Source organism: Oncorhynchus tshawytscha, linkage group LG02, assembly GCF_018296145.1.
Source record: "Oncorhynchus tshawytscha isolate Ot180627B linkage group LG02, Otsh_v2.0, whole genome shotgun sequence".
In the NCBI taxonomy this organism is placed as follows: domain Eukaryota; kingdom Metazoa; phylum Chordata; class Actinopteri; order Salmoniformes; family Salmonidae; genus Oncorhynchus; species Oncorhynchus tshawytscha.
The window spans coordinates 57,694,120-57,704,305 of NC_056430.1; the positions used below are offsets into that span (position 1 = coordinate 57,694,120).

General features: G+C 45.1%; 1 protein-coding gene and 1 pseudogene across 1 annotated transcript; both read left to right on the forward strand.

The window, feature by feature from the left end:
• The first annotated feature begins 285 nt into the window (after positions 1 to 285).
• On the forward strand, positions 286 to 6,489 carry LOC121840063 (annotated as a pseudogene).
• A 249-nt stretch (positions 6,490 to 6,738) lies between these two features.
• On the forward strand, positions 6,739 to 7,270 carry LOC121840060 (histone H2B). The gene has a single exon (XM_042301435.1). It carries the CDS (start codon positions 6,792 to 6,794, stop codon positions 7,164 to 7,166), a length of 375 nt encoding a protein of 124 aa, XP_042157369.1. The 5' UTR covers positions 6,739 to 6,791; the 3' UTR covers positions 7,167 to 7,270.
• Positions 7,271 to 10,186: the final 2,916 nt, after the last annotated feature.

Below are 10,186 nucleotides of genomic sequence, written 5' to 3' on the forward strand. Positions count from 1 at the left end.
GTTAGATACACACACACATATACACGGCACAGTATCAAGTGCCCACATGAGGCCTAAATGAAGAATAACAAGTACTAGGCTAGAATGAGAGAGCATTATTGCGCGTAAAGTGTAACGTTGCTCGCGGCCCTAACAAAAGACCCAAGCGCGCCTCGGCGAGGGAGGGGGTTGCATTTTGGGGCGTCACGGAGAGGCCGAGCCTCCCGTCCAATGGGCGGCGGAGGAGGCCTCCGCAACGGGCCAATCAGGGCGGTGCGGAGATGGTGACCAATCAGCAGACGCCGCTGCCGGCTTTATAAACTTCACATAGGCATTTGGAGGCTATACTCCGACTGTGAAAGAAGGAAGCTAGCTAGCGCCATGGCCAGAACCAAGCAAACCGCTCGCAAATCCACCGGTGGCAAAGCACCCAGGAAGCAGCTCGCCACCAAGGCTGCGCGCAAGAGCGCCCGGCCACCGGCGGCGTGAAGAAGCCTCACCGTTACAGGCCCGGCACCGTGGCTCTTAGAGAGATCCGTCGTTACCAGAAGTCCACTGAGCTGCTGATCCGCAAACTGCCTTTCCAGCGCCTGGTGCGAGAAATTGCCCAGGACTTTAAGACCGACCTGCGCTTCCAGAGTTCCGCAGTGATGGCCCTGCAGGAGGCAAGCGAGGCTTACCTGGTCGGCCTGTTCGAGGACACCAACCTGTGCGCAATCCACGCCAAGAGGGTGACCATCATGCCCAAGGACATCCAGCTGGCCCGTCGTATTCGCGGAGAGCGCGCATAAACGATGACCTGATCTCCAAAATCCCCCAAAGGCTCTTTTAAGAGCCACCTCCATATTTCAGTCAAAAAGGCACAATTGTTCCATTTGTATACGCCCCTTTCCCACCGTGTTCCCTGCTCTGGAGTCCCTACAGACCGTGGTTCGATTCCAGGCTGTATCACCACCGGCCGTGATTGTAAATAAGAGTTGGTTCTTAACTGACTTGAGTCGTTTCAATAACGCTCTCTATATGTGATTAGATGTATGCCTAGAGTAGAAGAGGGGAAAAATACAGTAGCAGTAATGAGTGATAGTAATGATATAGGGCAAAAAGTGGCAAAAATGGTCACTAATGTAGCTAAGAACAACTGACTTAGAAAGTCCCATGTTGCAGTGCCGCTGATGAGAGGGGAAAAGTTTACCGTGGAGCACGGAGGCCATCTAGTGGTTAAACGCGGGTACTGTCAGCGTGTGAGCACGTCATAGTGGCTCCCTATTGGTATTTGATCTTCAGGCCAGCGTTTCCCAAACTCGGTCCTCGGGTCCCCAAGTGGGGCACGTTGTGTTTTTTCGAATCCAATTGCTCTTGGAATGTAACATGCTCGAGTATGTCTTTTCCTTTGTGAAAATGGCCATTCAATCATTTCTGGGCCATGTGACATTCCTCGATGGCAAAAAAATCCAGGCTGATCCGATCATTACAACGTTAGCTGTGTGCACCCCATAATTCATGCGATTGACTAAGCTATTGAAAGTCAAATGCTATATCTCTGTCCAGCGCAAGTGAAAGGTGGTCGAAAAAAAGTGGTACCAACGTTTTGGTTGAAGGTACAGGAAATGTTGTAGGCCACCAAATTAGACGTGATATTATTAAGTCGCCCTTTTGTGCTTGTTTGTGTGAGTGCATAGGTAAGTTGTTTCGATATGGTGGAATAAATGGAGAAATGAAAGGAATGTATTTAGTGGGATGAATTGAGTGTGCGATTGAATATTCCAATGCCATACCCATTGTTAGTCCTTTAGACTAGATCCGACATCCCTTAAGAGAAAAGGTATCAGGACAGCAGGAATCAATAGATGTAATCATCAAGGGCTTGCAAAAGAGCTGTTACTACGTAACAGGGCACAAGCAGCCGGGATGATTGCCCTATTAGTAGTTGACCAATTACAAAATAGCAATCACCAATGCAGGCAGGTACGTGTTGATTGCTGCATTGGCTTCGTAAATAGGCTTCATAAAGAACTAAATGGCTCAGCACATGACACCTTCACAGTGGAGAATATTTGATACCACTGACTCCCGTTGAGTAGAGTCGTGTGTCTTTGTGGCGTGATTTGAAGTCGACTTCTGATGTGGGATTTAGTTCATTTTTAAAAGAAGATTTGCTGAGGAATCGAAATGATAAGACAAAGTAAAGGCCCTAAATACAGGCTGCCAGTTAAATGCAGCAATGACACGGCTAAAGTGTGTCATTGCCGGACCAAAGAGCAGGAATTGTCTGCTGTTGCATTTTCACTCATGAGACAGGTAATAGCGGAGCTCCGTGGTGCTGAAAAGGACAGCGCCCCTGGCCATTTGCCAAAGCCTATTTCCCGTTGGAGGGATTCTTGACATGCTATAGGCACAGCAGTTCAGTACACCCCTCACCCAACAGACCCCTTCCTGTAATTGGTCCCAGAATCATCCACTTGATTCCCGAACACCAACCGATTCTCGGGGTGCATTGGTGTAAAATGTGGTCGTCGAGATAAAGTTGTATAGGCTACATGGGGTAATGGCATCTGGACCTTTTTTTTTTTTTGAGCTACCTACACCAGTAGGTAGGGGAGCTTACAGATAAAGAGTGCACTAGGCTAGAGAGAAAAGTAGCATTAAGTTTTTCATAAAGTAGGTCAATGTAACTTACCCTCTTTTGATACTTGAGAAACATGATGTCCAAATCTGCAAGAAGCAAAGCAGCAGAAAATCATCAGGTGAACAAAAGCGTTAAGTGAATATGATTTAAGAGCAGTCAAATGAAGTAATAGTGACATATATTGTAAGAAATGAAATCTACCATGTGAACATTGCATTGTGGCTTTAGAAGAGCATGTATTTGTAGATGAATGAGAGATTAGGTTTGGTTACAAAGTAACTGTATAATTTGAGGTACTCTACATGAGCATGTGTTTGCCTATTTGATGATCTGTTGTAGTTAATGTTTGATTTTGACCACGTACTTGTTGTGACAATTGCATCAGGTTGAGGGAGAAATGCTCTGTGTGGCTATTGTGAGTGGCACTTCTGATCCAGCAGGTGGTGTTAAGATCCCTTCCTATGTGGCTTGAATGATGAGATAGTGTTGGCAAAATGACTTGTGGTCCAGCGGGTGGCGGTGAAATGCCTCCCTATCTATATGACTTGACCTATTCCTTTGACATTGTTCACTTGATTGGAGATGATTCCGGTCTTCTGCATGTCTTCCTTCCTGTTTTGCCATGTGGGTTCCACGGAGGTGTGTGTTTTTGTTAGATAACACTGGGCACATTCCTAACGTGGAGGTCGTTTGCATAGCTCATGTCATGTGGATATATAAAAGTATTGTATTGTAAGGTATGTTAGTCTACGGACGGTCTGACATTGCTCGTCCATATATTGATGTATTCCAATTCCAATTGGGGGTATTGTGTGGAATGTTGGAACATGGTTCGATCTTACTTGTTAGACTTGACTGTGCTGTTGGAGCTAGTAACACAAGCATTTCTGCTAAACAGGTGTATGTATGTCTCTGTAGTCACCCTCAAAACCAAATTTTTCTTTGGGCGCCTCTCCTTCCAGTTCTCTGCTGCCAATGACTGGAAGGAAGTACAAAAATCTCTGAAACTGGAAACACTTATCTCCCTCACTAGCTTTAAGCACCAACTGTCAGAGCAGCTCACAGATTACTGCACCTGTACATAGCCCACCTATAATTTAGGCCAAACAACTACCTCTTTCCCTACTGTATATAATTAATTACTTCATTTTGCTCCTTTGCACCCCAGTATTTTTATTTCTACTTTGCACATTTCTTCCATTGCAAATGTACCATTCCAGTGTTTTACTTGCTATATTGTATTTACTTTGCCACCATGGCCTTTTCTTGCCTTTACCTCCCTTATCTCACCTCATTTGCTCACATCGTATATAGACTTGTTTATACTGTATTATTGACTGTATGTTTGTTTTACTCCATGTGTAAGTCTGTGTCGTTGTATGTGTCGAACTGAAGTTGTTCTCAACTTGCCTACCTGGTTAAATAAAGGTGCAAAAAAAAATGTGGCTATTTGATTAGGACTTTTCCTCTATGTGTCGCAACCCATTTCCACTTTGTGTCCCCGTTAGGGAGCTGTCATTTATGCTGCAGGCTAATTACTACCAATGTCATTGTGGTCCAAGTTCAACTCCTAGCCTATACGGTGTGGTAACAAGGCCCTCTGTTATTTGTTGTTGTACTCTGCATGTGAAGTATCTGCACTGTAGCCTATAGGCTGCTTGATAATAGGGGAACGCAAGCAGTTGAAGGGAACAAGTGGCAGAGTCTAACCTGCTGTGAACACAAACTCCCAGTCCTATGATGTTGCTCTGTGAAGGAGGTTAGCTTTTCAGCATTCAATTCCTGGCAGCCTTCTTCTCCCTGGTTGATTTGTGAATGTGAGTGATTAGAGAATGTTTGGCTTGGGTATCCAAGGTGTTTGCGATTGTTGAGGACCAGTGTTCCGAGGGGCTGACTGTGACATCATAAAGCGGAATGTAGTTAGTGTGATGTTTGAGGGATTCCAATTCAGTCCGTTGCGCCCTTCCAGGCAGTGCAGTTGTGCTTCAAGTGTGCTCTCTGTGTGATGACTTGTTGTGCCTACACGGAGTTGAGCTACGAACGGAGGTGACATTTGGGGTAAGCCTAAGCCTTTTCGTAACCTTAACCTATTTCTTCTAACTTGCTAAGACAACGTGCTTTGATGACACTAGCTGCATCCCAGCTAGTTGAACGCTTGTCAGTCGTTCTCCTAAAAGGCAACCTCTGTTGCTCGATGTACTAAACCGAGGGCCGGCAGCCACTAAGTACAGGTAAGAGACAATTATGGGAACAATAGGTTGTAAGATGAAACCTAGTCACATCTGAGATGTGAATCAACTGCACCGATTGATCAATCGCCAGTATGTATGTGTGCCCTTGGGCCTCATTTGTCCCCTTTGAAATGACCTGTTGACATCATTCGATGCAACATCTGAGGCTATCTGGCCTATAAAGGATCCACCTCATACCACTATTTCCGTAATATAAGGCTATGTTATTGGTTTTTGAAAAAGTACCATACAATATTTGCACATCCCGATCACCACTGTACGCATAGGAAAACGATCCCTTTATTGTGTGTGTGTTGGGTGGGTGTCTGAGGAATGTTTTACAGCGTTTCAGCTTGCAGAGGTATCACCACCCTTCCCATGGCCACCTGGATCCTGTCTAGGGAAGAAAAAGAAGAATGATGTTATTACATGGCCTTCAAGAGCTACATGACTGCTGAGGTGACATTACGGACCCCTTAGGATTTGTGGCGTTCCTTGTGTATTTGTTTCCCGTATGTTCCACTTCGTTTCTCCTTTGTACTTGTGACACTATTTGAGGTTGTAACAACGCCTATCTCTATTAGGTGTGACTGGCAACTGCAGTGGGTTGAATCCTACTAGTTCAGTGTTTCCCAACTCCAGGCAGGGGTAGAGTAGCCATTTTTGTTGTAGCCCTGGAGAGGCACAGCTGATTGAAAGAGTTGAATCAGGTGCAACAAAAACAACAACAAGAAGAACAACACCAAATCAATGTGAAGAGTGGGACACAGATTAGTAGTGGATCCCCCAGTTGTCACAGTTGGGCCTTGTGTTCAACATAGCTCAGTATTTGAGTGTGTTTCCCGCGCATGTAAGTAGCTTTCATTTCTTCTTCCTCCATAGTTCCCTACAACGAACGCCCTCCCCTTTGCAGCAGAGGCCAGGCAAAAGCGCGCGCTTTCTGTGCCACTGGCTTCAATCAGGTCCACCAAACGCAGAATAAGAGCACCAAGCACAAAAAATGATGTCATTAATTCACTTGAACTCAGCTAGCGAACACACGATGTCTGGAAGAGGTAAAGGCGGCAAGGGACTCGGAAAAGGAGGCGCCAAGCGTCACCGTAAGGTTCTCCGCGATAACATCCAGGGAATCACCAAGCCCGCCATTCGCCGTCTGGCTCGCCGTGGCGGCGTGAAGCGTATCTCCGGCCTGATCTACGAGGAGACCCGCGGTGTCCTGAAGGTGTTCCTTGAGAACGTGATCCGTGACGCCGTCACCTACACCGAGCACGCCAAGAGGAAGACCGTTACGGCCATGGACGTGGTCTACGCTCTGAAACGCCAGGGACGCACCCTGTACGGTTTCGGCGGTTAAACGCACTCTTCTCGGAACGTCAACATCCCGACTTGAACCCAAAGGCTCTTTTAAGAGCCACCCACATCCGCTTCAAAAGGGCCAAATCCATTGTCGTATTAAACCATGAGCCACTCTTGAGTGGACAGGGAGGGAGTGTTAAATGACAGGACGCTATGTTCAGCGCAGGCTTTGCGTACAGTCGTATTAAACCATGAGCCACTCTTGAGTGGACAGGGAGGGAGTGTTCATGAAAGGAGGCTAAATTCAGTGCAGGCTTTGCGTACAGTCGTATTACGAGACACCCGAAATAAAGGCACCACGGCTGGGAAATCCCCACCAAGTCTGGCCATTGCATGGATCTTTTTTTGAAACACACCATTCCCCACCAGTGACAGAGCATAGGCTATGGAATAAGGGGGACAGGTCTTTGTTAGGGAAGCAAGCCTCTGAGTGGAAGGCTCTTATGCGCGCTCAGCTCCACTGGGCAAATGGCAGGGGCGCCTATGAGAAAGCAGGGGTGTGTCCACGGCCGGCGAATTAGCTTAGCTTCGTCTTCATAAGAGGGAAAGGGCTCTCCACCCCCTCATTCGTTTGTGAGAAGCAACGAGACATCAGCATCATGCCCGAGCCAGCAAAGTCCGCGCCCAAGAAGGGCTCCAAGAAAGCCGTCACCAAGACCGCAGGGAAAGGCGGCAAGAAACGCCGAAAGTCGAGGAAGGAGAGCTACGCCATTTACGTGTACAAAGTCCTGAAGCAGGTCCACCCCGATACCGGCATCTCCTCCAAGGCCATGGGAATCATGAACTCGTTCGTGAACGACATCTTCGAGCGTATCGCCGGAGAGTCGTCTCGCCTGGCCCACTACAACAAGCGTTCCACCATCACCTCCAGGGAGATCCAGACCGCAGTGCGCCTGCTGCTCCCCGGAGAGCTGGCCAAGCACGCAGTGTCCGAGGGCACCAAGGCCGTGACCAAGTACACCAGCTCCAAATAAACAGCGCATTTGGAGTGCTGTAGTAACCCAAAGGCTCTTTTAAGAGCCACCCACCCTGTCAGTGAAAAAAGCAAATCCATGTGTGTGTGTGTGTGTGTGTGTGTGGAGGACATGTTGTGTCCAATTGGGTGATGCTGACATGAGCAGGGTAGGAAGGAATGTGTGCATGCCAGATAGACACAGTGAGTGGGATTCCACTCGTGCTCCGATGACTGGAGCCTGTATCACTTTAGGCCGAAGCAGGGACCCTCTGCACACATGAACAACAGTCTCAGAGCAAGTGACGTGACCGATTGAAACTAGCCGTTCCACCTGTACAAGAGGAGGAGGAGGAGGAGAGCCTCCAAATCGCGGTCATGACTTCTTCTACAGGTCGAACCACTTCTGAGCTACACCATCCACCAAAGACACCTCTACTAGACTACATAGACTTCTTGGCAGTGGGATTATGTTTTTCCCCTTTTTCAACACGTATGTCTCCCATGGATTAGTTCACCATTTCACTAACTCCTACCCAATACCCCTGTACCTCACCTCTGGAGCACCAACACGTTTCACCTGCATTTGCTCATTATCCCTCTCTAATCATGGAATCATTTAGGTATGACAGAACAGCTGGGTGTAATTATCCGGTAGAGCTACACATTCTGTTGCCTCCCAATCTCTTGGGTTAACCATTTCATACCCCTGACATATTTTCTCTTACTATTTACTTTTTGGTTTTGGACCCATTAAAACCTACCTTTTTTGCTGTTTACACACTGAATGTGTAACTTTCTACCCATGTCGTAGCGCTTTTGCCAATGCCTGGTTAACATCTAACCCTAGCTGCTGTTGTAAGTAGTACTGTCTGATTATACTACATAAAATGGCTACATCTCCCTTTGTCTGTTTGAGAATACCTTGATGCTTCGTAAAGTATTTTATTGACTCTACACTACTACTACTAAGCTACGGATCAATGCCACCAAATATTATTGAGACATCAATACCCCATTTATTTTTCCTTTTCTATAATGGTTACAGCGACAGTAGGGACATCCCCAGGATGGAAGAGTTTACTACCCTTAGCTTGATCTGCCTTCAATCACTTGAAATAATTCCCCATGACAAATAACCACCGTATACCAACTTAAATTACTTCTCACCATCCCCAGAAAACTCTCATAGAAGATTTCCCATCCTATCCTACCTGGTGAACCGAACAAATGCTCAGAAAATAGTAGGCTAACACACCTTTACTTTCCTTTCACATTTGATGGAATACTTTTCTGTTTACACACCATCACATATACACCTTTTCTAAGCATGATTAACCTACCATTTCACATTCATTACCTCCACATGGTAAACACCTGCCAGCCTGAAGCAGTTGCCTCTTTTGGTTGAAAGTCTATTTCCCAATGACTCATGAGAGTAGTATTTTGGAGCTGCACATTAATTACATATTTCCTTCTAATGCATCTGTGACATTTTAGAGCATTGTCAAGTTTCAGGAACCAAACCATCATTAATGTAGGACACCACCTGAAAACCTCAATATGGCATTAATACAAACCTGAGCTGATTGAAGACAATACCAATTAGTGGGGTGGGGGGACATTTTACCCTGTCTGTGTAAATGCAGCTCTAGAGCGCAAATGCTTGAAAGCTCAGTTAAGATTTAGCCTTTACTTTTACAGTCCAGTCAGTGAAGACCTGATAGCATCCTTTTTCACCCAACCAGATTACCATTTCTAATCTATTCACACAACTACACACAGTGGTGTGAACACCTGCAAGTAATTTGCCTGAAAGACCTGGACGTAACTTCACAAGTGCACTTCTTCATAAAATGGCTTCTCAACAACCAGCACACTTCACTGGGTAACTTTATCCCAGTATGGTAAGTTATAACCTTTTGAAATAGCATGAGCCCAATGTGACCTTTCATGTATTTATCATTCTTATTTACTCACTACTTCATATAAGCTTGACATGGCTTGTATTCAAGTAGCCTGAACTATAACTTGTGCCTATAATGGCCTTTAAAACACAGTTGCCTAATTTATGATAGATCATAATACTGACCATGCCAAAAAGGCACTTTAACAGTCTTCAAACTGCCTAACAATTGATATGTGGGTACAAGAGGTTCACAGTAGGCTTTGGTGTAGCAAGTGGAGTGTTACCCAAAAATCACTAACATGCTAGTGTCAATATACTACATGAAGGATAAATGACACGTTAATGCAGTCAATATTAATGTAGTTGCAAAAGTATATTACATAAACAAATGTATACTTCAAATTACATTGATACACATTTTAACATAACTTGCCATTCCGACACTGCTATTAAGATTAACGTTTACAGTCTGTCAACTTCACTATGAGCTGATTACCCATGTTTGTACTTGATCAGAGCTATACATTGGAATAAATATACTTCTTCCCACCAAATAAATTGACTTTGTAGTTTCACTTACACCTGAATGATTGACCGAGAGTTATGACGTCAGTTAACTGCAGCACATTAATATCTAGGGCAATATTCACTTAAACGTAACCACAAGTGCTTGCATATTAAGCTTCCTCATCACTCTTGCTAAACAGTATATTTCCCTTTCTTTTCTGGCTTGCTCAGGCACAATCTTTGAAACTATAGGCTATTTATTCTTTCATCTCTACACACTAACAACCAAAACATTATACAACTCTTGCTAAAACAATCCATTCTTGCTAAACTCTTCAACCTCTTCACAAAAAAGTGATTTTACATCCATACAGTAAACACAAACCATCATTTGAATCAGCACACAAAGCACCACCTACGCACTGATCATATAAATTACAAACACAGGTTAAGGCTGCAAAAGCACAGAGTACTCTCATCATCAGTGAGAGTTTGGGTGAGCTGATGCTGTAACCCAAAATTATTTTCTGTCAACTATTTGACCTGTATCAAATATACTGACAGTCAAGCTGAAGATGACACGATTAAAGAGAAACCAACACGTACATGTACACAGAAGGCCCATA

Bases quoted from the DNA above. Each gene is read 5' to 3' on its own strand.
- LOC121840060 (XM_042301435.1), top strand. From the start codon at position 6,792: ATGCCCGAGCCAGCAAAGTCCGCGCCCAAGAAGGGCTCCAAGAAAGCC.